The sequence below is a fragment of the Trachurus trachurus genome (assembly GCF_905171665.1).
Source record: "Trachurus trachurus genome assembly, chromosome: 17".
Taxonomy (NCBI): domain Eukaryota; kingdom Metazoa; phylum Chordata; class Actinopteri; order Carangiformes; family Carangidae; genus Trachurus; species Trachurus trachurus.
In genome coordinates this window covers 14,906,805-14,934,426 of record NC_139900.1, presented here as the reverse complement: position 1 = coordinate 14,934,426, position 27,622 = coordinate 14,906,805, and the positions used below count along the sequence as shown (strand labels likewise).

General features: G+C 39.8%; 1 protein-coding gene across 2 annotated transcripts; it reads right to left on the bottom strand.

Moving 5' to 3' along the window:
* Positions 1 to 703: 703 nt before the first annotated feature.
* On the bottom strand, positions 704 to 27,535 carry adcyap1r1a (adenylate cyclase activating polypeptide 1a (pituitary) receptor type I; the record flags this gene model as incomplete). 2 transcript variants are annotated; one of them, XM_083991962.1, is made up of 15 exons in its annotated part: positions 27,402 to 27,535; positions 23,298 to 23,478; positions 17,597 to 17,690; positions 11,846 to 11,956; positions 11,629 to 11,729; positions 11,439 to 11,536; positions 10,424 to 10,556; positions 8,070 to 8,223; positions 7,557 to 7,617; positions 5,914 to 5,983; positions 5,691 to 5,782; positions 4,527 to 4,610; positions 2,412 to 2,541; positions 1,935 to 1,976; positions 704 to 907 (listed from the first exon to the last, which is right to left on the bottom strand). In XM_083991962.1, the coding sequence occupies exons 2-15, from the start codon at positions 23,337 to 23,339 to the stop codon at positions 704 to 706; spliced, it is 1,416 nt and encodes a 471-aa protein (XP_083848088.1). In that variant the 5' UTR covers positions 23,340 to 23,478; positions 27,402 to 27,535. The 2 variants fall into 2 exon arrangements, with proteins under 2 accessions (XP_083848088.1, XP_083848089.1); XM_083991963.1 differs by lacking the exon at positions 4,527 to 4,610.
* Between the last annotated feature and the right edge of the window lie 87 nt (positions 27,536 to 27,622).

Genomic DNA, 27,622 nt, shown 5'->3' with positions numbered 1-27,622 from the left:
ATATATATCTTTTTGACATACTCCGTACTTATGGCTGAATGTAGAAAAATGTTTAAATTCAAGATGAAACATTTAAACAATGAGCATTTGTACAAGCAAGGAGAACGTTTGGTTGATGTCCAACTTTGGACTGTTCATGAGATCGGATCCAGTCAGGAAACCTGTATGGCACTTTGAAGCACATTTACTTTACATCAACAGCCAAATATGACCCCTACATTTGATATTTCACTATTGATCTTTTTTTTCTTCTTTTTTTTTTTTTTTTTACAACTTGTAATGTTGCTTTTGGCACAAACTATTCATAAATAAAACAATAAAAGGGGCTAAATTTGACGTAAAAATATTGGCAGAATTTCTGATATCTCCTGTGTTTTAATCAGTAGGTTGGAGTTTGAGTTGGTAAAAATATTAAGTGCGTTATTATTAATCATAAAAGTTTGCAACCTACAGAGTCAACTGCAGCACTAAAAATACTCAAATAAATACTATTAGGTATTGTATAACCAAATTAAAGACTAAAGTATGAAAACTAGTAATGCACCTAATGAATCTCCACTAAATGCTTTTAGAAATACCTCATTGTCTAAAGGCCAAACTACAAAATATAAGAGGTGTTAGGGGCCACTTTGGTCTGGTCTGGTCGGTCTGGATGTACGTTAGTGGAACGGCACCTTGAAGTCGACTCCGGCCAATCAGACGCTCAGGTGGGGAGGCTGATGTTGGCGTTCTCCGCCAGGGGGCTGGACATGCGTATCTGGGAGCTGCTCTTGCTGAGGATCGACAGCTGAGTCCCGCCGTTCACTCCACTGCTGGCCAACGAAGGGTGCCTCTGCTGCTTCAGGTCCACAGCAAAGTACCGGTTCACCGTCCAGCTGCGCCATTTCCTCTTGATCTCCGACTGCACCTTCAGGGAGAAACTTCACAAGGTCATTTTTAATGTACTTTAAGCTGTACCAGCCTCCGCGAAAAGGTACAGTACACCTGTGTAAGTCCTGCCAGGTGGGTGTTTGTACACAGTTTATACCAAGGCTGCAATAACAGAAACAGGACTTTATGTTATTTATTGGGGGTCAAAAATAACCAGTTCGACCATGAGCCAGTTTTTTTAGCATTGTTGATTGTGACGCCAACATGTTACGGTGCTTAATATTAACTATTTATTTTTACTTCATTTGGGAGCAGATGTCATTGTTTTCATTTGGATTTTCAGTGTTATTATTACACATTATAGCCTACCGTAGATTTGAATATTTATTTGGCAAAAAATGACTCATTTATGTAAATGTAGGTTCAGTGTTTTACTTTGAGAGTAAAGGTGTAATTCACACATTAAACAGAGATGTTCTTCTTGTTGTTGTTGTTCCCTTAGAAACAGTCAAAGATTACATTAAAATGTGTTTGAAATCAAGTCGTAATTTAAACAAAGGGAAAATTACAATGTCATATTAAGCAGGAGTCTTGTTTGTTTTGGTCATTATGTGTATTTATTATACACTGTTGACCCAAAAGTTGGAATAAAATATTTGGTTTTACCTCTTCTCATGAAATGATTGTGATAATGTGATTTAATCTCGATGGATAAAGTGTATATCATCTCAAAACTTTATTGAATAAAAAGAGGAATGTGTCTGAAATCAAAATTATTCCAAATTTATGGGCAACTGTGTATATTGTGTGTTTTTTTCTGTACATTTTTATTTTTTTACCCATTTTTAGTTATAGCTGAATTAACTCCTGTAACTGAAAGATTTCAAATACTGTTCATGTTTATTGTCATTATAATGTGTTATCAATTCTTCATTAAAACCAGCTACAACTGTTTATAGATGAAGCTGTAACTATATAATCTCATTATTTATTTATAAACACTGACATCTGTAGTAAATAATAGTAACGCCCCCACAGCAGTGAACAAGAGGACAGAAGCTTACCTCTCCATTGAGGAAGCAGTAGAGGACAGCCACCACAAAGCCCTGAGGAGGAAGAGGAGGAGGAGGAGGAGGAGGAGGAGGAGGAGGCGGAGGAGGAGGAGGAGGAGGAAGAGACAACAAATAAGTAAATCAGCTGGAGATGAAAATGTGCTTTTCTATCTAAAAACATCAAAAAAATGGCCAAAGACATATCAAAAAGAGTCTGACTGTGAATGTGGACAAACTTTTAAACAGTTGAACCATCACCACTAAATGTTATGAGCTGACAGTTATGAAGATTCAGGAGCCATGAATCATAATGTGGCATCAATAAAACTGTGAGAAACGTCTCCTAAACTGTAAACGTCCTCCTCACTGCTCAGCTGTGAATAGTGAGAGGACAAAGTTTGATACTCAGATGACTTATTATCCCAACACGTCGTCCTCTCATTCATCATCTGGTCTCTCTCTGTCTCTGTCTCTCTCTCTGTCTCGTACCTGAAAGGATCCCAGTCCCAGCTCAAACACCAGCCTCTCCCTCTTGCTCACGTCTTCAGGTGAGAAGGCGAACACGGTGTAGTGGATGCCGAACAGAGGGATGAGCAGCAGGGTGGAGCGCGCCAGACGCCTGCGTGCACACAGACAGACACACACACACACACACACACACACACACACACACACACACACGTAACAGTTACAGTTAAATGAAACCGAAGTCAGACATATCATATCTGTGAACATGTTTTACTGCTGCTGGTCATCGGGATGTGATGCAAGAACAGAGCCACTGATGTAATGTCACGACACCGTTTCTGCCTATTGATGTGACCTCGTCTTTAATATTCAGATTATAACCGCACATTAAAAAAAAACAAAAAAACTTCCTCTTAATCTCTTGAAATAAGACTGCTGCGTATTTCTGTTAATCATATTTCTCTCTTGTTTGTTTATTCATCTATCTTTTTTTGTCATTCTCCAATGAAGTCCCATGGGAAGATCAAAACCAACAATGCAATGATCTCATTATGCGCTACAGAGGAAACACTAAAATATATACAGTACGTACGAGCAGCACTGGGAGAAATTTTCCTTCTTCATAATAATAATAATAAACATGACGCTTCCTGTCAGTCAATCCCATAGACTCTGTCTTGTTGCCATGGATACCAGAGCATCAAGTGTGTATTAATTCACAGCTGAAAATAGTCTCCGAGAGGCATCAAGTACTGTAAGGTATTGAGTGAATGTGAAACACATTGTTGGCTTTAATCTTTTACATGGGAGGCGTCTGGATGACAATAAAAAATATTACCATTAATAAACCAGACCAAAGAGATTATTAATCTACTCCTATTGTCACACAGATAGACAGAAAATATACAACAAACACACACCGGGTGACTCTTTAAAAATGGAGGACACAAATATACAACAGTGTTGTTTTACAGCGTGACACCGTGTCCTTAAAAACAGTCATTATACTTGAATACTTAATACTCTATGACTGTGATAAATGCAATAATCAGATAGTAGATGTGACCATTTGTGCCACTGTTGCTTCACGAGCTCTCAAAAAAACAAATCCAGATAAACCAAATAAAAAGTGACAAATTTCTGAATACGTGTGTGTGTATGTAGTGTGTGTGTGTGTGTATTTGTGTACATCTATTGTACATCTATTTTTGTGAGGAACCGAGTTGAGTGGTGGTGATTGTGGGCTGAGCCTTCAAAGGGGCCAAAAGCCGTTTGGGGTTAAGACTTGGTTTTAAGGTTTAGGTTTTAGCAAGACACGACTGACTGACACCGATGCATTCCTACTGGACACTTTCAGCGCGGTGTGGCGATAAAATACAAAACACAGACACTTCGGTAGCACAAGACATGACACAAATGAGCTACAGCAGTGCGGTCGGAGGGAGGGCCGGCCGACAGAAATCACAGAGGGTCAAAGAGGCGTTGCAAACATTTACGCTGATATCAGTGTCTTCACAGTGAATCCAATTGTTTCCTCTTTTCTTTGTGTAATGGACTCAGGGACGAGCTCAGTGCTAACAGATACAGGTTGTGTAGTTTTGTAAAATCTGCCAATAAAATATTCCTCATGACCAATTCTGTAGCATATTTACATTCAAGATATTCTCTCTTTAGATTTCTGTTCAGTCCTGCCAACGTCAAACCATCCACAGGGTCTCACCAAGCGACATCTCTCTTGTTTTGGGTGGACTGATACATATTTCCACTGATATGTAGATTAAATAGTATTGTAATCAGGAGGTGAATACAGTATGTGTGGTGTTATCTCCAGTTCTAGTGGGTTTAGGTTTGGATCAGGGTTGGTGTTTGGCGTGTAGCTGTGATGGTTATGGTCGGGGTCGGGGGGGTCGGGGGGAGGAACACATTATGTCAATGAGGGTCCTCACAGGTGCAAAAGTACAAAACGTGCACATATGTGTGTGTGCGGGAGAGTATGCATTTGGGAATCCAGACCATTAAAAAAAAACTTTAACAACCTCTGGATACACACATGCGGTGGACATAGACAGACACACAAACACACGTGTCTTGAGGACGAACACACACACATACACACACACACGCACACACACTTACAGTGTGATGGTAGATAACTCTGACATCCTGCACGAATGCTGAACAGCCTGTGTGGGCTCACTGAAGCATTTCTGAGCACAGCTGCTACACAGCACAAAGACAACACAACAATACAACAAAGACAGTGTCTTTAGGGACACAGACACAGTCTCACACAACGCACACACTCGCACACATCTTCACACTTGGTCACGCACGTACAGGTCTAAGCAACAGATGAGAATGACATTATCTGCGGGGCCTCTAAAGACACTATCCTGTGGGAGCCGAGCAGGAGCGATGTCTGGCTACAGTACAACTCCATAATGAGGCTCGAGCTTCCTGCCAACAGGTAGCACAAGTCAGTCTGTTCTGGAAATTGTCTAAAAGGACAAATCAGAGAGAAAATCAGTGATTCGGTGAGAAAAAAATTTGGATGTAAGACTGCCATGGCTTCTCTTCAATCCCTGTATTAGTGCTTGGCATCGGTCCTGAAAATGGCCACCTTTTTTTAAGTGTTAGATAATTGATTTAAAGGGACAATTCCCACTGATCCAAAGGGATAAAAAGGGGAAATTGACCACATTTGGTTAAGGAGATTTTCATTAAGCGTCCAGTGTGTCATCTGGCGTCTCATTAAAGGAAAAGGGCTGCTGCTTTTTTTTTTCTTAGTAGCAACACATCCCTCAAAAAGACAAAAACCAACTATATGTTTATCACTCTCTTCAATCCACAAAGGTTCACATATATTTTTTTAAAAATCTGGGAATTGTAGTTTATACAATTATTTATACTATTATTGCTGATTATTAGGTGGAAGTTAATAGCACATTATGGGGGGAACTATTTTCATCAGCAGATGGAAAATGCGCTCCATTATTAGGTTTAAAATAGCTTTTGGAAAGGGAGAAAGAAGATATTTGAGGCTTTAGTGAAATGAAAACAATGTTGGTTTTGGTCTTTTCATGGTATTTGCTGACAACAGAGAAATATAAAGGTCAAGAAAAGGTAAGTAACATTTCTTATTCTCAAAACCATGATGATAAACTTGTTTATGTGATATTCTAAGTACAGTATGCTAGTAAACACACACACACACACACATACAAAAAAACACACATAACATTTTGACTTTTCTGAAGACATACACCACCTGTGTTAGTGAATTTGCTTATTGAAACTTACAGGTAAATGCTCGATTCATTCCCTCCGATATCAGGGGACTGGAGCTTCTGAACCAGGATAATGATAATTCCAATGAAGAGCACGAAATTGATCTGAGGAACAGAAAAGATACAATAAACCTGTCATAAACTGAATTCCAGCGAGGCAAAACAAAACAATAGATGAGCGGAGTAAAAATGAATACTCAAGAGAGTCCGTGTGTATAAATCAGCATCTTCCGTACCATTATAGAGGCCACAACTGGTCCTTTGATCACCCACCAGAGGGCAGTGTTCTCATTCGTATCCCAGCATCTAGAGGAGGAGGAGGAGGAGGAGGAGGAGGAAGAGGAGGACATTGCCGGTCAATAATCATTCAGTGAGTCTTCACATCTTCACTTTCTCTCAACAGCTGGTCATACATGGCACCATACAGTGTGTCAGTCAGGTGACCATTTACAATGTGAGGGAGGAACGGGCCAGAGGAGAGTGGAGGATTTAAAATGGAAGAAGAAACATGAATAAAAAGAGAGGATTAAATATACTAGAATCACTCGACTACTTCTCATAAATGTATTTTAGTAAACAAGGCCTTGTTATATGTATTTTCATGTCAAAACACTGGTAATTTACCTATTTGGTTCAATGCAACCCACTGTCTTTTTTTTTTTTTTTTGAAAATTTGTTTATAAAAACACCACAGTCAGTAAAATGAAATGATCTGTGTGTCAACAATGAAGGGACGTTGTTTCCCTCATGCGTTCCCCTAAATTCCTGCAACTGTATATCTCTTCTTCATCCTAAATCGTGCAGGATGAAAAGGAGATACATGTGTGAGGAATTATCCTGACACAGTTTTTGACATCAGTGTTTGAATATCAGCCTCCTCGCAGCCTCTGCTTGTTTGAAAAGTTCAAAAGTGCCTTTCACAATATGAAAGTAGTTAACAGTTCATAAATATTTCTTTTCTTTCTGAAGGTAATTGTGACAGTGCTGGAAGACGTATACGTGACTTTTATGGTATTTTATGACATTACTATTACTCATGCATTAATGTGTAAGCGTCATCTTATCGCAGCTGCTGAAGACTGACTCATTCTTTACTATTACTATATAAGACAGCAGCGAGTGACTGTTTTTATTATGAATTAATCTCCTCAGTATTTTCTTAATTTTTCTTTTAGTATGTTTTTTATAGTTTTTGGGCTTTTTGCCTTTAATTGACATGACAGTTGAGAGACAGGAAATGGGGAGGCAGAGAAAATCAATTAACTGATTGAAGTGACACCTTCATCCTGCATGTTTTGTCCAACCTCCATATTTCTAAATGATTAATAGAAGAATTTGAGAAGATAGAAATGAAAAAATGACCTATGAAAATAGTTGAGGTTTTCTCATAATTTTACAAATCATTTAAACTGTAATTATATAAACTGTTAGGTAGTTTCCTATAACTGAATATAATCTATAATCTTATCACGTTTTGTATCCAAAATGCTGTGAACGTTGCAGAAACGTATGAGCAAATGTATTCACATTGCACCACTTGTCACTCACAAGTTTTGTTTAATCAATGGATTAAAACTGATTATTGTGCAGCCATCACTTGTTGAAGCTAGTGAAAGTGGCAAATACTTTATATTCTACTCTGCTGGTTCTCATTTTTACCAAGGTGGTCGATCAAAAGTTTTTATCTCACCCTAAAAAAAAGTCATACTATTTTATTACCTGATTATATTTTGTATGATTAATCAGAGTATGAAAATTTACTAGCTGCTTTCATTATCAAATACATGTCATAGCAGAAATGGAAGTACTTTAACGTAGCATTAGAGTGAAGTACTTGAGAAAATACACAGAGGTGGGGGGAGAAAAAGATGGTACATACCCAGTGTTATGAAAATGGAGCCTCAGAACGGCCCAGACAGTCACACATATGGTGGGAGTTCCTGTGATGAGCAATAATCAAAAATACAGTGTATTTGTCATGATTACAGATGCTCTCATGTGTTTAGAAATATCAACAAGTGAAATAACAGCTTTATGTTTGTGGTTGCATTCATCAATAGAACAAACAAAAGAAAAGATAACTACCACAAGCTGTCATCATCGTCTTCACTGTATTTTACTTAAGTATTTACACTAATTGGAAACTCAAAATGGAATCTCAAAGGAAAATAAAATAGCGTTTTTTAAAAGACAGCCCCAGGACTTCCTCAGTAGAGAGTCATTTGTTATAATCTAATATCAACAAACATGTTGTCTTAAGTGGATAAAAATCCTGACTATGTATCATATTCAAAACAGTGCAGTGTATTCCCGTTTAACTCTATATATGAGCAAAAAATGTGACAACTCAAAGTTTTCACAATACTCCACTAATGACAAACCAGATGCTCACCCCATCCTACTATGGTGTACCAGTAGAAGTATCGTCTCTCAGGAAAGAAGGTCTCCACCAGCAGAGTGAAGAGATACAGTCCTTCAATGAACAGCCAGAAATAGTTCGACATGACACAGTAATGGAAGAAAACCATCACTGCTTTACAGGCCACCTGCACAGAGGAACACAGGGGGGAGGGGCACATTAGTGCAGCAAAGGTAGAGGGACGTTTCCACATCTACTCATGTGGTACAACCCTTTTAGGCTACTGACAGTGTGACAGGAGCTGGTGCAACAATATCGTCACCAAGTGAAAAAAAAAATTGTAGGCGCCATTTGTTAGATATCAAAAAACAGAGAAAAATGCATTTTGAGACAGTATGAAATGAGGAAGTACATGCATTTGCTTTCTTGTCAAGATTGGATTTGATTAGGAAGCGGTATACAGGAGAAAGTTTAACAAAGCTTAGCATAGAGCAGTGGTTCTCAACTGGTGGGTCGGGACCCAAAAGTGGGTCGCGGACCCGTTCTGGATGGGTCGCGGACAGCTGGTCAAAAAAGTAAATAATATTTAATGCACATCTGATGTTGGACATCAAAATAACTTATATTGAAAGGCACGCGTCACGTGAACACATGCAGTTGTAATGGTCCTCCTCAGTTCCTTATTATTTGCTCTGAATGCAAAGATATCAGTTTCTTATTAATGTGGCCTGAATGCAGTGAATCTTGTTTTGTTTTGTGGGTCTTTATTTTGTGCAATTTGATATTTATTCACTTTTGTGAATATGCTCTGAATGCAGAGATGCATTAGAAGTGAAATATATCGTTTTGTTGGTCTCCATTTTGTGCTGTTTGATATTTTTTTATACACTTCCATACATGCAGTTGTCGTGGTCCTCCTCAGTTTTATTCATGTGCTCTTAAATGCACTTTGCTCAATAAAGAGCAAAATTATTTTTTAAAGGCTTTAAAAAATAATTTTTCTTGGTTTGAATTCTATAAAAGTGGGTCGTGACTTAATGACCATGGGAAAATGTGGGTCCCAGAGTGAGACTAGTTGAGAACCCCTGGCATAGAGAATGGAAATGGGAGTTTGCCTTGTCCTTCCCAAATGCAGCTTACCACTACCTCTAAAACACTCTAAACACACATTATATTTTGTTTGTTTAAGCCCTAAAAAATCATTTCAATAAAGCTGCTGCAGCTCCAAAATAGAGATCCCATGTTTAATGCTCAGATTTTATTACAAAAGCTCAAGACAGAGGCAAATGTTCTTATTTCTAGTAAATCACAGTGTTAACAGAGACCGTTGTTAATGGGGCAACAGGGCTACTACAGTATAACATGTTGGTGTTTTTTTTTTTTTTTGATTGAGATGACAAGTGAATATCGAAACGTGTGTCTCTAAAATTTCAGAGCCAACAGGAACAACCCACCTCCGTGTCAGGTGGACGGTAATCTAATGAGTTCCTGTTAATGAACAGAGTTCATATTCTGAGTGGGGTCAACCAATTACAGCGCTGATCTGATTCCCGGTGATGTCATGTTGTGATATGACCTGTGGTTGCCATGGCGACGGCGGGGAAGCAGAGGGTTGCGAAAAAATAAAGGGGGGTGGGGGGGGGGCAAGTAACCATTGATATGTTAATGGTCCTCGAGTAGAAGATTTCCAGTGGCCTTGCTGAAGCCATTAGCGTTCCTAATTAGGTTTATTTATCATGCCTGCTTAACAACAGTGAGCAATGCGTTGCTACCAGACAAAGGCTAAGAGCTTGTTCTGCATTCGTAATCAGGGAGTATTAGTCATCTAATTGCGTGTTTACTTTTTGTAAAAAATTTGCATGTGATTGAAGTTCCTTCAAAAGGTGCATATCAAACAGCAGAGACTGCAGAATGACTGTTCCTACCGAGTCTCTCTTTGTGACGCTCTCTCTGTACCTCACGCAGAACAAGCCCCATCATATGTTTCCCTCTCTGAAATGAGTGGCTGCACTTCGCTGAAATCCTTTAATAATGCTCTCTGGAACTGATTAACCAATAATCCTGACAACACTGTGCTCCCGCCAAATACCCTGCTACCTTCTCATACATGACTCCAAACCTGCCTGCAATTATTTTGTCCGAGTAAGGATCATTTAGAATAATAAAAAGGCCTCATTTTGCAATTATCTGCTTCAATTTTAAACTAATGAAATAATTAGAGTTGTGAATTGAAAAGCCCCGGTTTTATTTAGTCATTAATAACCAAACAAGCAGCCACGCTAATAAAAAAACACAAACCGTGGAACCTGTGTTGTGTATTTTACGGCCTCTAAATGACCATACGGTGCATGTGCTGTATATGAATCAGCTGCCGTCGTTTGACTGACCGTGTGTACGAAGCAGTGGTCGCTGTCCTCCTGCGCGTACAGCACGCCGTCCTTGATGAAGACCGAGATGGCTCTCAGGATGAAGGACACGAACAGATTCATGTGAATGAAGTTTCTGGTGCAGTGGAGCTTCCTGGAGAGAAGACAGAGAAAATATATCTCATCTCATCTCATCTTCACACTCAGAGCTTCATCAGATCAGCTGGGATATACGTAGTCATTAATTAACAAGAGGTTCATTATTTCTTTTTTCTTTTTTTAAAGCTTTTGAACCTTTGGCTGTTTTTACATTGTTTTGTCACTGTGCAATATGTCTCAGTCAGCTTTCATTTAAAACAAATTTGGCATCATTTTGGATAGTTTGGTTTTGAGCCTGTTTTGGTTAATGCATATAAAACAAACCGAACAGTGCTGTAACTACTATAGATTTTTTTCAGTCGGCTGATTTTGCTTTGTTTTTTTTTATTCTTGATTGTCTAGTCTTGGAAATATGAGAAAAAGAAACAAACATTCCTGAACCAAGATGACATTTTCAAAGGTTTAATACCACAAAATACGGAGAATATTTTGTATTTCTGCTTCAAATATGTATATAACATCAAAATACATCAAATATCAAATATGTAGAATGAAGTGACTGTTAGAAATGTTTCCAATTCATGTTTTATTAATGACCAATAAGGATATAGAAACCATATAGATTAGACAGTGCTGTTCAAAATATGACGACAGCGTAACATATAAAACCAAGAAATCCCATTAGCCTTTGTAGCGTAGCTCTGAGCAGCTCGCAGCTCTGCTCTGCCGTTCGAACCTACTCCTAAAACTATAGGGATTATGACAATGCAAAATGCCAAAATCTTGAACAATCCCCTTAAACTGTATCCTTAATTTGACATTGAGTTTGTCAATGATTTGCTTTTTTTTCACTTGAGTTTGAATACATCAAATGGTGAAGACATTTTATGAACATGTTTAGATAAAAACCGTTTCCCAGCCAAACTGTGGCGCTCACCTGAACCTGCAGAGAATAACCATGGCAGTGGTGAGAGACACCAGCGACGTGCTGTAGCCGACTGTGTACAGGGCCTTGACCGAAGCGAAGTACATGTCCTAGAGTTGCAGGAAGAGGGTGAGTGTCTATGTCTGTCGTCAATGCAACATTCATGTAAAAGGAAATGTAGATGATGCACAAGAGGACCTACATCTTTGGTTGTGTTGTCATAGAAGAAGCAGACGTCCACGTAGTGAGGGAAAGGTTCAGACCAGCCTTCCTCCGTACAGTTACGACTGACCTTCCCCATATCTGAAAGCACAAAGTATATCCTGTAGTAGAAACTAAATAGAAGCAATGGCGAGCTACATGAAAAATGATTTGTCAGCTCAAATGAGAGACACGGGTGATATCCTGCCTCCGCTCACCATCCTCAGCGCTCATGAAGTCGTGGAAAAGCTCCTGACAGTTGACCACCACAACTTCTCCGACGCTGGCCGCCTGCCAGCAGGTCAGGTTGTCCCACATCCACGGGCACACTGAGTGAGGGGGGGGACGAGATAAAATAAACGTACAGAGGTCAGCATGAGGCTCTGGTGCAGAATTCGAAAATGAAATCACAGCAATCGCACTGGAGATAATTGTGTTTCATTTGCAGAGATATGGAACATGTTCATGACACCCACATGGAGAAATCTGTTGCTAACATACAGTAGGAGTAGCTCCGGGTCCTCGACAGAGATGAGGCCAAAATGTGCTGTGTATTTTTTTTTTTTTTTTTTTTTTGAGAAACAGCAACTGTGGGAACAAACAGTTAATAATCAACACTGAGCAAAACGAAACGATCCTTCATTTGGAGAATGTAGGTCCAACGCTAACTCTCTTTTAGCTCCATTTTGGTCTCTACCAAATACTCAGGGAAATATCTGGCTCTTTTTATCCACTCTCTAGTGTTCTTCCCCACAGAAAACTGAAAGCTGTTGAGAGTAAGATAGGGTTTCCTCAGTGTTTTTTAATTCCTCATTGTTTTAATTTTTGTGGGTGAATGCGTGTGTGTGTAAATGTCCTTTTTGTTTATTATTTTATAACATGTAAACCATTTTGAGCTGCTTCTTCGTATGAAAAATGCTCTTTAAATACAGTTTGTTTGACTGATTGATTGATATTGTCATTAACAAAAAGTTGATTAATGTTTCAACCTGCAGGAAGTGTGTCAGGGGGAAACTCTGAAGGAGGATGCTGTGGTCAAATATGAGAAAATACATACGATACATATCTATGCTAAAGGAGCTAATGATGCAAACCTGTTGTCAGCATCTCTGGTTTAAGCAGCTGATCTCCTCCAACGTCACAGACAGACCCACATTAGACACACTGTAGAGCTTTTAACACATCGTTTCCCCGAGGAACACGAATAAAAACTACACATCAATCAACTCTCTGTTCTGTTATTGATTCACCCAGGCTGATAAATGAACACATTAATTGAAACAGTGGGCTAAAACGAATGATATCACACACACTCACACGCAATTCTCTTTTAATAAAGACTCACAAACCAGAACATGTCTTTCTAAGTGTCGTTGTCACACTTTAAAGTCAAGACACGACCCTTCACTGTGTGTGTGTGTGTGTCAGACAGAGACCAGCTTCCTCTTTCCTCTTATCTCAATTACGGGTTCATGAACAGGAAACATATGCAACACGTTTCTTGCCAATAGTTAAGCATTTCCTTGCACATATTAGATCTTATGATCAAGAATATAAACTGATATCACAGCTGATCATAATATTTTCCCACCATATACACACCCCACGCTTCCTTTGAGCATTTCAACACTCACTCAAAAAATAACAACTTCATGTGCAGTAACAACAACAACAATAATAATACAATTAACAATAATAACAACACCAACACTACTACTACTACTACTACTAATAGCAATAATAATAATACCGGTAATTCATGATTCAATAGAGGCCGTATAGCTCTCTCTTTCTCTGTCATCAGTTCCTTGTCTTTCTGCTCAATAAGTCCATCAGGCTCCATGTTGATTATGTTGATGTTGTTTATCAAAACACCTCTGACACTCATCTTAAATCTCTGACTATATTATTGAATTCCTTATGTAGATTTGTTTTGAGATGTCCTTTTAGAACACGTCATTGTCTCATGTTTGATTCTCTGAACTGGCTACAACCCAAATTAAGAAGGCAATCTCATTGGTTCCATTTTCTTTTCAAATGTATTTATTTTAATTGTCCTCCTTATTTAAAAGAACTTATGATTCCATACAACTCGCCATACCCACTTAGACATACTAACTTCCCTTATTTCTTTGTTCCTAGATTCTCTAAAGAGGTTGGTAAAAGGTCATTCCAATATAAAGCCCCATTTGATTGGAATAATCTCCCTCCTTCTTTGCGTTCTATTACCTCTTTTCATTGTTTCAGGAGGTCACTATATTTATATCTTAAAACAAATTGCTCATGTTTTTAGTTAATTACTTAATTGATTGATTGATTCATTGTTATTCTTTCTTTCTCCATTTTGTTATTTCATTATTCCTACTATGTTATTTAATATTTCTATTCTGTTAAATTTATGGGGGTAGGGGTGGTATGTGGGAGTGTGTGAGCAAGATGTCTGTATTTGTTGTATTGTCATGTTATGTATGTCTACAATGTAATGTAGTGTATTGTTGATGTTGTGTGTTCTATGTATATGTTTGTTCAGGGACCCCCTTGAAAATGAGATGCTACATCTCAAGGGGCTATCCTTTAATAAATTCAAATTCAAATTGTTACTGGAAATATAGTCGGTGTTTTTTATCTTAGCCCCTGATTCACCTCACGGTTACTGATTATGTTTCACCACTATCACTCTGTAATACAGATCTGAACCCTCACACTCAAATAGGTCAACAACAGTCAGTAGATGATGTTGATAATTACTGTGAGGTTATGACAAAGCAAACAAAGCAGATGTGATCTCCAGGGCGAAGTGTTTAATTTTGTCTTTGTGTGTGTGTCTTTGTGTGTGTGTGTGTGTGTGTGTGTGTGTGTGTGTGTGTGTGTGTGTGTGTGTGTGTGTGTGTGTGTGTGTGTGTGTGTGTGTCGAACAGAGGTGTCAAAGTGAATTAGCTTCGATGGTTGAATAGTACCACATCTGTTAGGTTTTTTGGTCTAGTTCACAGTATAGCAGTGTATTTAAACCTCCAAAAGTGAACATAGTGACCGTCTTGAAGGGGGATTTGTTGTACACCTACAACACTAATACCCTCTAAATACTCTAAACCCCTAATGAAAGGTGCAGGTTTGAAAGTTTTGCAAATCACTGCAGTGCATCTGATCTGTTTTTTTTCCACAGTTTAATCCAACCTGATCCACTCATCTATCACTAACAAGCTGAAAACAAACGTTACTTAACCAGCCTTCAATCTTTTGTTTTGTTTTGTGATCTCCTTCTCCTCCTCTGCCTCCATCTTCACCTGACTCATGCTCACTGTGAATCTCACATCAGTTATTCTCAGTGCTGCTATCACAGCTTTGACTCTTTCTTTTCTGCTCCCGTGTGCTTTATCTTCAGCACCTCCTCTTCCCTCTTTCCCTTCTTTCTTCCTCTCTCTCTCACCATCTCTCCAGTTTTTACCACGTTGTTTGTGCTCGGGTGGTTTTATAGCGCTGCTGCTGCTGCTGCTGCTGCTGCTGCTGCTGCAGAGGCAGGTGCAACTCTGATTGGATGTGTGTGTTCACTCGCATGCATTTAGAGTCTTTTTCAGCGTGCATGCATCTGTGGATGTGTGGATGTGCATGTGTACTTGGACATGTGTGTGTGTGTGTGTGTGTGTGTGTGTGTGTGTGTGTGTGTGTGTGTGTGTGTGTGTGTGTGTGTGTGTGTGTGTGTGTGTGTGTGTGTGTGTGTGTGTGTGTGTGTGTGTTTGCAGACCTTTCTCTATTCTGCTTGGCTCTCTAATCTGTTTTGGTTCTGTCTGGTGAGCCGGACACGAAGCCAATTACCTTTTAAAGGGCAAATCGGAGCCAAATGAGCCGCACTGAGCTACAGAGGTAACCGGCTTAATAAAGCACTCTGTCTGCATCACTGGCCGCCTCGCACAGTCTCACACTATACTGAACCTTCACCACCAGGCTGCAAAGACACAGACCAGACACGTACCGCACATACGTGGTGTAGAGAACAACAGGTGGATTCTTTCTCACTGAAACCGATCTAAGTGAAGGACTCAACGAGATGTTGTTTGTGTCTTCTGTGGTGCAGCTGAAGCAGAATACTGATCAGATATTCTGAATTATCTTTAAACATTGATTTGAAAGATCTGCACCTGGATGTGACAGGTAATAGATTATTTTCATAGGTTTTCATTAATCAATTCATCAATAAAATGTCAGAAAATAGTGAAAAAAATCCACTTTAACCTAAAAATTATAACCTACTTAAAGTGACATCATCAAATTGTTTGACAAGAGTACAAAGATTTTAAGGTAGAGAATGATTAAAGATATTCAATTTAAAAGAATCAAAATATTAGAAACACAGTAGATTATCACATTGGAAAAGTGAAATCAATCTTCTATCATTCTATCAATCAGTCACTAATCAACTGAGTGGTTGCCTGAGCTCTAACTTTTAGTTCCTCTAAAAGGGGATTCAGTCAGTGGCCCTTTTCTGTGTGGTGACAGTCATGATTAGGTACCAAAATCCAACCACCAATTTGAATCAATCAATTTCATTCTCATTTAGCATCGGACAAAGTGTCACATGAAGACGGTTTAGTTGAAAAATAATAAACAGGTGCAGGACAGGTCCTTTTCTAAATTCAGCTGGGCGTTGATTACAGCACTTGACAGCAAATCATTATGTAGCAATTTCACACGACCTGCAGACTAACCTGAGGCCAGAGCAACTCAATTAAAAGTATAAAAACAAATAAATCATTTGGAAATAAACCCCCCCAAAAAATTGTCTGACAAAGCTAAAAGAGGACACCTCTTGCAAGCTCTTTTTCCTCTTTTCTTTGCTTTTTCTCAGGCCCTGAGTTGGGTTTTCTGCAAAGCAGGAGTTTGTATTGCCTAATCAACGATTTGCTGTCAGCAGAAACACTGGACGGCTCCTTTTAAAGGGAAGGAGGAGGAAGGGATCAGTTAAGGGTTGAGGCAGGCGAACGTGTGACTACAGTCTGAAAATAGATGGCTCAATATAGACGTAAAAAGAACACAACAGTATAACTTTCAACTGAAAACAAATTATGGATTTTTTTTGTTGTATAAATGATATCTTTATGGGGGGAGCATCAAACTTTAGATAAAAACATTAAAAAGTTCAGATGCATTTTGTAGGAAGACTGCAGGGCCGACCTTTAAGATCTAGAGATGAAAAACGAGCTGAACTTACCGCTCCTCTCTTCTTTAAACTTGTTATCTCACCCACTCTGAATCTTTTATGTGTTTTTTTGTTTGTTCCCCAGGGAGCTTGTGGCTGTCACTGAAACCGTGAGTCACAGTGCAGTCTGGGAGATGCAGTGTGCTGTGCAACTTTCGGGAGCAGCGGGAGGCTTGCAGCAGTTGCTAATGAAAACCACGATGTGTAGCCAAGAAAATAATTGCTTCCAGGAATCACAGAGCAAGTTTCCTGTGTTTTGAAAAAGAAAAAAAAGAAAAAAAAGGGGACATGTGGGAAAAAAAATGCGAAAGCAGCTCAGCGTGACGTTACAGGCAGACATTTGGTTTGTGAACTGCTTGTCAGCCGATTGTTGCCACTGCAACGTAGCGGTCTTCCAAGGTGATGTATCTGTAACATGAACATGATATAAAGCTGCACTCCTCTGTCATCCTAACATGTTTCTCTGTGACCTTTTTCAAAACTGATTGGGTAAACTGAAAAATACCAGACTGTCAAGAATTGGAAAAAAAGAAAAGAAAAAGCCTGTGTTTAATTTATTCCGGGAAAGTTGCATGACATTCATCAGCAGCTCTGTGTTTTCCTGAGCAAACCAAAAGGTAAACAATTTAATCACAGCAGCAGAGGCATGAAAACTGGTGGTTTTCGTGCCAGATTATCCAAACAGAAAGATGTGAGAACACACACACACACACACACACACACACACACACACACACACACACACACACACACACACACACACACCCTCGCTTACCTAATTCGGGGTCTTCGGGGTCGTGCTGCTCGATCATCTCCATGCATTTCTCATGTTCACGCTTGATGATGCAGTGCTCGGACTCTGAGGCCACCTGGAGAAAACGCACAGACACACACACAGAGTCACCCTCCACACTGATTACAGTGATCCACAGCATCACTGACAGCGTCTTTAAGGTCTTAATAAGCTTCTTGTGAGGGGCGCCACTTAACACATGTCCACGTCTGCTCACGTGAAATTGATTTGATTACCGGTAGCTGACATGACGTTTGTGTTTGTTCTAAACACATGCTCACACATCTGCAACGTTACTGTGTCCACCGTTGACTCTCTTTAGCTCTGTTTTTGGTCTCTACTAGGGTTGCAATGGGGCGAAAAATTTCCAGTAAATTTCCGATAAATTTCCAGAAACTTTCCATGGGAAGTTAAGATGGGGAATTTTGCAAATATTCCAAATTGGAAACTTTCCATGGGAATTATGGGAATTATTGGGAAATTTGGGGGAATTCATGGGAATTAACTGGAAATTAGGGGTAATTTACACAAACTGTATCATATCCAAACATTGTTTTGTCATAAGTAGACATCCATGCAAAATAATACAATTAAAAAACATGAAATTTCAACAGATTTATTTGTGAGTAGAACTTTATCAAGTTTTAATTCTTGTATGAACAATCAATTATTTTACTGAACAACAAAAACATGAATGTTGAGTAAAATGTTACCTTCAATTTTGTAAATTTCTGATTCATTTGCGTTTATTCCCATATATTCCCGTTAATTCCCATGGAAAGTTTCCAACTTTGAAAATTCCCGGAATTTTGCAACCCTAGTCTCTACCCACTCCTGAGGGGAAAAATGTGTCTCCGTAGCTGCTGAATACTCCACCATGTTCACCAGCGATAGTTGCTGCCTGCTGTTTTAGTGCAGAGCAGGATGTTTTTAGTGCCTTTTTATTAAAAACAGTTGCTCGCAGTAGCCAAAAACAGTGTGATGACAGCGGCGAGAATGAACCAAAACAGTAAAGTTGCAAAGCCAGACAGCTAAACAGTGATCTCACACTCAGCGTAAAGCTCCGTAAAGCTGATTGAAACTGGATGATTCAGGTGATAATTCACTGAGAAACGAATGTTTTCCTGCATTCATTGCTGTTGCTATGTGTCAAAAAAGTCAAAGCATTTATAAGCAGTCTATTTTTATGCAATAATCCCTCTCTCTTTTTGATGACTCATCCCGCACTCTGTGGCATGTACATTAAATTTATCCAATCAAATGTGATTTGGGGAATCTGGCGAAACTGATGCCCTCTCATCAGTTTGCTTGTGGGCTGTGGTACACAGTGTTCCTGAGAGCGACGCACTGCAACTTAAGCAAACACACATAAAGACACAAACGTGCTACAAACTCAGAAAACAATTGTATCAATTTGACAACAGCACACACACTGCAAAACACCTGCAAATACAGGAACATACTGTACATGTAGGTCAGTTTGATTTATGATAACATCAATATTGTATGATTCAGATTCAGAAATACTGTATGTACTGCACTGTAATTTTGAAATGTTGTGCTGCCGGGTCCATCACTTCTTTGTGACCCTAGAAACACTTCGGTTGTGTTGTGAGTTTGTTTTGCAGCTCACATGCTGTTAAATTGATGAAGATGTTTCCAGAATTTTTTTGTGCATTTTGTGTCTTTGTGTGTGTTGGACATGGTGTGTATTCAAACATTTATTGGGCAAAACACATTAAGAAAAATCAAGTATGTATATGTCTCATTGTGAAAAAACACTACATCTTCCAATGTTTAAATGCTCCAGTATCCTGGTTTCTTTCGGAGTACCCCAGGCAGCAAAATCGGGTTTCTCAAAATCGGGATATGAGCTTATCCCGATTTCTGGAATCGGGAAATTGTGTTTACATGTGCAAACACAAAAACGGGATACTTAAAAACCCCAATAAAAATCAGGGTACTGAAGTGCATGTTAACGCAGACAATGTTTCAAATGAGTTCTTCAGAGATGTAGAAATTCACATCCACCTTTTAGAAATCCCTCTGGAATTTGCAGCCCGCCTTAAAATTTGCTTTACAAATTCATCGTGATAAGATAGGAAAGCTGGAGATGCTCTGAATGTCACTATAACCTGCCAAGGAAGAAAACCCAAGGAGAGTAACTGGTGTTGTCTGGTTCTGCAGTACAGTCAGGGAAACTATTTACCCAGAGATAGTAGAGTTGGTGTATATCTGTCACCTGCTCTATAACTCTCCCTCTTGCTCTCTTAAGGCCAATCTCTGTTTTGCACCCTTAGCTTTCTTGCACCCCCCCCCCCCCCCCCCCCCCCCACTCCCTCGCTCGTTCTCTCTCTCTCTGTGAAATGATAGGTGTAATATGTCCCGGCCCTCTGAGCCATGGCTGACTCATCACTCCATCTCTCTGCCCCCCAATATAAAATTCACTTCAGGCCTCGCTGCCTAGATAAGATAGGGCACCAACCGACTGTGAAGATGTCCCAAGATTCACTTCCTTTCTGTATCGCGCCGCACGTGGGCAGAATTTTAAAATATCGCATGAATTATGTGAAGTATCATCAGAGCTATCTGCTGTAATCTGCTCTGATCGCGTTTCCAGACAACACACAAACACCTCCTGCCGCACCATGATGGCTAAACAAAAACAAAAACACACATATTATTAAAGCTCTCTTTTTTTTTTTGTTTCCCCACGTTGTCGATGGCGTTTGATATCATTTAATGAAACCGACATTGGCATTGTTGGAAAGAAAAAGACCTCTTTGTACCCGTAGCAAGCATCCATGTTGCTAAGCAGCAGGTAACCAGCTAAGAGCCAATACATGTTGTAGGCAAGGCTTCCCAGAAATGGGAAATAATTGGATGCAGATCTGTTTGGCATGTGCACAGACAGGCCTGTGAGATGGCAGTATGAAATGTGTTAGTCATTAATTTACTTCTATGGAATCCTGGATGGAGGCTTATACATGATATTGGGATGGATGGGCTTTTTTAAAATTTATATTTCACTATAATTGGAAACAGTATTTACTACCGTTTTTATCTGTATTGATCAAGACTGTGCTCCCATAAGAAATGAGCCCATAGATCGAATGTGCAAGCAGCTTATTAGGACAGCTATGTGTGATTATTGTTAGATGAAGTGTAGTTATTAAGGGAGGAAGTCAGGTGGCGTAGCATAAAAAAACAGGGATGAGGATGAACTGTATGAATGTTTCATATATGAAACGGATAATAAGCGTTTTTTTAATCCATCATAGTTTGTTCACAGCTTTAACTGCGTGTTTATCACTGTTAATTGGTATACTATACATAGGACTGTCACGATACCAAAATGTCAGTAGTCGATACCAGTACCAGTGATATTTATAAAGCAGTTTCCCCTTGGGGATCAATAAAGTTTTCTAATCTAATTTCACAATTCTTGATACTCATTCGATAAAAATTTAAAAAAAGAACCCATGCACTTGTAGATTCACTTATTGAAAAACTGTTTCACATCAAACTTTCAAGTGTGTAAGCTCCACCGTCCTTCAACAACTTCTCAAATTGCACAGAATTTAAAGTGCACGCAGCAACATGAACTTAAAAGCAGAGTAAAATGGTAAATCTGGCTCAACACAAACAGAAAGTCATCTAGTCATTACTGTGTCCTCCAAGTAAACAAGAGAACTGTTGCTCTCATTAATTCACTTTAAGGCTGTATTCACACAGACTGGTGCAACAGTGATACACTGTTTCATTTTTCAGCTCGTATGGTTCATGCTCACACAAACGTTTGTTTTCACTCTGATCCAAATGCTGCACCACTGGCAGATTGTTTTGTCTCCATGATGACTGACCGGAAAAGGACGTGTGGTAGCTACATCATGTTGGCTCGTGTAAGCCTATTCTGCCCGCTTCAGTTCCAACAGGACACAGCACGCCAAGGGTAAAGTTGTATATCCGGTACTCATGGTACTGAAAAAAAAGCAGGTATCAACGTATTTTTCACGTGTTGGCATCGACTTGGTACCGAAGTATCGGTTCTCGTGACAACCCTACTCCTACGGATTATATTATTGTTACCAACCTACTGGTACATGCTCATATGGGTTGCAGTCGAGTTGAGCCAAGCCACATTTTAACTTTTATCCACCACCAACACCCACACACATCAAGAAAATGAACCAAGACAAACTACTTCCAGGAACTTTACAGTAATAATAAAATAACAATTGTTGCATCAATTAAGTTTGTATTCCAGTCATTTAAGACGTGGATGAAAAACTTGAATGCTCTCTAACTAAACTAAACTAAATGCTCATTTATCCTTGTAATTAATAATAAATACCCTCACCAACACATAGACACATACTGTGTTTGACTGACACTTCCCACACTCACTTTTTAGATTTTTGCATAGGTGCAGATGGGAAAAATCACACCTTTCACATTTTTATAAGTCATTTGTAATCGGTGACATAATTCCTGGAAATCAATAACAATAGAGGAGAGTGATTTGGTGCAAGGTTAACTAAGGATTACCGAGGGTTTAAAGAGCTCCCACCTAAAACAGGCACCATGACAACGACACATGTGCCAGAGGACGGATCAATGAATTCTTTTTTAAGTGTGCTTGCTATTCTCTGCTCCCAATTACTCCTCTCCTCTCTGAAACAGATGTCTGTCTAGATAAGCTGCCCATTTTGAAGCTGCAGAATCCCGCTTCCCTCCCCAAGGCTATTTTCAAGGGGCCAGATAACTCAGTAGCTCCCACAGCACTGTGCAGCACAGATAATAAAACTCCCATTTGACGTTGCAGACCACTGGCCCTCCGTACAGACCCATTTGACACACAATAAGTACATCACAACAGACGTATCTGCCACATCATCCGGCTGAAGGTCAGCCCGAGACCGCATTGTGCAAAGATGTCAGCTGGAGGAACACTTCATACATGTTGGGGGCAGTGTTAACGTAAAGGTTAGAAAAGATATTTGTGACTTCAAGGCCACATTGTGAATTAATTTTGGTCTCCCTAGTAACCATCATCAATTGGTAGGTCCTGCTGTTTCCTGGCCAGCCACCACAAAAGCATCAAGAAGTCATCATCAAATGAGAGGAAGACTACGAATACCAAGATGTCAGAAATACATGAGGCAATGTGTATTTTTACATCACCCAAAAACAATTCATGTTTGCGTGTGGCTTCACCAAGGAAACTGCTGCGGTGCTGCATCCCTGCGCTGGATATAATTCCTCCCACACACATCTTGCACAACTCTTCCATTCTGTTTTTTATTTCAATGAGACCACTAATAAAAGTGAGTCAGAGCAGATGGATAGGCAGCTCCACGGTCAGCCGGGCCATCTGTTATTGTCCGAACAGGCATGCCAGTCGCTTTAACACAAGAGCTGATCCAGGACCTGTAACGTATGCTGATGTGCTGATGTGGCATATGGTGATCTCCATCCCTCAAGCGCCTGTCACTGACACACCCACGTTGTAACACGGAGCGCTGGCTGCATGTATGGAAATAAAACCAAAAGCTAGAGCTGAGGATGAGGATGAGGCAGGCTGATGCTGCACGAGCACACTTACGTATGTATATATGCATCCCTGTATGCTCGTATACACACACACATGTGCACAGTACACAGACGCACACAAACTACTCACCAAGGGCAGCAGAAAGATTGCAGTCAGCAGGTAGCCTCTCATTGTCTCCTGTGACGCTCTTGTATCCAAAAGGCACCACAATATATATGTGTGTGCGTCTGTGTGTGTCTGGGTGTGTATGTTCACTGGGATGCGCTGAAATTGCTCCCCTCAGCGTCAACACACTTCAGCATCAAGGGCTCTGAAATGCAACACAAAGAGAGAAGGACTGTAAGAGATCAAACAACAACACAACAGCATCATTACAGTATTTCTTTTTGCTATTTGTGCGTTTCCTTTGCAGCCGAATGTGGCGTCTTGCTGTGGGAGTGGGTGGTAGTGATTGTCTCTTGTCAAGAGCTTCGCCCATCATTGTCTTTACAATACAAGAGGTTAAAATACACCCTCGGTGCAGTGTTAAGTCTTTAGGGCAGATTGGAGGCTACAGAGAGCTGCTAGCAGACGTGAAATGATGGCCGTGGGCTACCTGGCTACAGCGTGCTAACTTCAGTGAAGGAGAAAAGTTAAGAAATTAAGTCCCAATATTGTTCTATAGTATAAGATTCAAATAATAAACTCATAGAATCAGGTTAAAGGTTTAAGAAATGTCTTCTACTACTGAAGAGCTACAGCTAAAGAGGGCTAGCTGGTTGGCGCCTCAAAGAAGAAAACACTTGGTAGAGCTAAGAGTTAATACTGGTGCTGCCTTACAGCACTGGAGACAGCTCTTAGTAAATAAAGAAATTAATCGAATGAACTCACTATGTTTCCTGACTGGTGTGAAAACAGCTGCTAATGTTGACTACATAGCAACAGCAAAACTTACAAATAGCTCCTAAAAGCGCTGTGCAGGTAAATGTTGTGCTATCGTATAGTGATGCGATCCTGTGATGTATTAGCTACTTTGAGATATTATTGTGTGTTTCAGGAAATGCTTTTCATGTTAAAATGTTTATGTTTTTAACTTAAAAATGTCTTTAAAAGTTTTTAAGATGCTCCTTTAAGATGGCCTTTATTCTGTCATAAGTTGTTGTAGCTCTTCGAGAGTTAATGAGTTATCAGAGTTAATTGAGTTATTGGTTTCTTCTGGCTTTAACTCTGTAGTGGACATTTGAAAAACAGCATCCCAACATTACTGCAGACTGAAAGATTAAGAGAAACAGACTGTACTATGAAAATAATTAGTGGTTAATTTATGTAAAATCACACCTACTGTCACTTCTAGAGTTGATTAATATTAGATATAGAATAATATACCCCCCAAAAAAGATTTCCCTTGATACAACCATTGTCACTTTATGGGAGTAATTAACATGAAAATCAATACAAGCGCATGAGATTTTTTGTTTTTACATTATACCACGGTGTGGATAATGATATAGATATAATATGTGGATATAAAGGAGTCTGATACCTTATGTGTATCATATCTTAAAACACCTCGAAATAAACAAACTCCTACTTGATCTTGATCTTTTTTCATTAAAGTTTTATTCTTTTAAGATCCATGTCATATGTATTTGATGTCTCAGACACACCGATGCATTGTGAATGGCCTCGTATGTATGGGAACACAATAAGAGTCACAGTCACAACATGAACTGAGTGAAAAGAAGCTGAAATCAACACAAAAAAAGACTGGGATTGAAACTACTGGTCGATTAATCAATTTCTCCACCATTAATAGAGAAATACAAATAATTATTGTGAGGCTTTGTTGTGTAACGACTGTGTTAGTGTCATGTTAGTGCGACCACATAAACAACTTGATGACGTCACCTTGGACCTAAGGGATATCGTGACGTTTTTCCACTGTTTTCTGTAGCATTATAGACTAATCAATATTCACCAAGGTAAGATGAACTGGTAATGAATAAACTGTTGCAGCCCTGCAAATAAAAAACATATACACACACATCACACATACAGTATCGACACATTGTGGTGCTGTTCATATCTTGTCCCCACAGACTCTGACACTCATAAAACCTCCTTGATCAAATCACAGAGGAAATGCTGCCATTTTCTACCAATGTTATAAACAACCACCAAAAAAACATGTCATCACCTTAGCTCTAAATCAAAGCAGAAACTTGAGATGAGGGAGGATTTATGAGGGACGAGTTGATTAGCAAAGGCAAAAAATAAGAAATAAAAAAGTGGGAGGATCACAACATAAATTTCCTCTAAGACAATTGAATTTATGTGTCTGGAGTCAGACTTTGAAACAACCCCCCCTCCCAAACTCAGCCGCCCTTGTGTCTTACTCATCAGCACAGCTTCCTGAAAACATAATGATTCACTGCAAACACAAAGCACACACCAGCCAGCACCAGCAGAGACATATAAAGCACATGCACAATGTCACACACGCACGCACACACACAAGTCTTCTCCATAAGCTAATTCATGAACACACAGACTGACAAATTCCACTCTGTGTCCCTTCCCTCCAGAACCGAATCCAATTACCTCTGAACCATATCTTGGATGCTTTATCAAGTAATAGGACAGACCGTGGCGTGCACAGAGGGGAAAAACCGGGGGATATAGACAGAGGATAACACATGTCAATAGGGCTGAGACCAAAATGTTGGGATGAAGGTTTAATCAAAGAAAAAGATAAACACACACACACACACACACACACACCATCAGATGCAAACAGAAACAGACAGATGAGGAGCTGCATGGACATGGGATCAGGTAGCTTTGTTTCTGTTATTCTCTGTCAAAAATATCAGAGCAGCCATGTTGCTGGAGGGTGCAAATGAAATCAGGAAAAAAAAAACAGCCCTTGGTATTTAGAACATATGGTATATAGAGGAAGCACTGCAGCAATAAACAGAAGGGCCCAACAACAAACAAACTATCCTAAAGCAGTAGAGCCTTTGCACAGCTCTGGGTGTATAGGCTATATGTGATTTGTGATGCTACATACAGCACTGATGGGAAGAAAAGAAAAAAAATCATAATGCTGTTTGTTTCAATGGGAAAATGCCCCTACCAGAGAGACAGCATTATAAAGACATGACATATAAAAAAAAAGAGATGAAAAGATGAACAAGCCCTGACAGGTTTTCAATCAAATACAATAACAACTGGTGTAAAACAGTCAACCTGTGATAGGAAGAAAATGTGTGTGTGTGTGTGTGTGTGTGTGTGTGTGTGTGTGTGTGTGTGTGTGTGTGTGTGTGTGTGTGTGTGTGTGTGTGTGTGTGTGTGTCACACCAGTTACAGATGCAGACAGAGCAACAACAACAAAATCCCCAGAGAGAACAAGTGAGAGCTCGATCTCCAGGTCCGTGCACCATCTCCTTAAATGATTTATCTCCATTGTAAGAGGGAATTTTCGAAGAATGTGTCTGAACATATCATTCCCCTCCCTTCCTTCCTCGTGTGTGTTTGAATTCCTCTGAACATCGTGCTTGCATGAATAATTCATGCCGAGTTTAAACCGATCCCAGTAAGACGGGAGAAGCTTCCAATTAGCCCAAATGCAAGTCTGTTAATGTCTGTAGTCAGGAGGAGGACTGCGTGTGTCTGTCAGTGTGCTGTAACCTAACGCACCCATTCACAATCATTACTTCTTGGCAGCTTTTTTGTTAATGCCCCTGTGTACATCATTCAAACCATATAGCCCATAATATAGAGATAACACTTTATGTCTGCTGCTATTTCCTCAGACTGCAGCTTGCACATCGGAGACAGAAGAGGAGAAAAAAAAAGACATCAGTCTTGGTTACTATAATCAGTGACAAATGATTTCTCCCTTGCCTTGCTGGTGCAGAATCAATAGGCTGTGTTTGCCCTGCCTTTATTCCCGCGTTCACAAGCGTTTAATTCATCAATGCATATGGGTGACCTTCGCTTTGCACATGGAAAACATCAGCAAAAGAGGAGCGTCTGCCTCCCGCTTGTTTTTTACTGTACCGCCAGACGCGAGATCCCATCATCCGCGGCTTCTCCTCCACTGACACCGAGGAAAACGTGATTTTTTTTTTTTTTTTTTTAGCGGAAAGTGAAAACCTCCTTCATCGCTGAGCCGCAGAGAGAGAGAGAGAGCTAAATATGAGTAAAAGCGCGCAGCAGTCGGCGTGGAAAAAACAAGTGGAGGGAACTTACCGATGCGTAATTTTCACAGGCGCAAATATCTACACATGAAGCCATCGGTATTCACGGATCCCCGCGGTGTCTCGCTGTGGATTTCTGCGGAGGACGCCTCGTTTTTCTTTTTTTTTCTTTTACTCCTGACACGGTTATCAGCTCCTCCGGAAAATGACAGGTGCCGTTACAGCTGCTGTTGTTACCGCCGCCGCCGCTGCTGCAGGACGCACTCGCCGCGT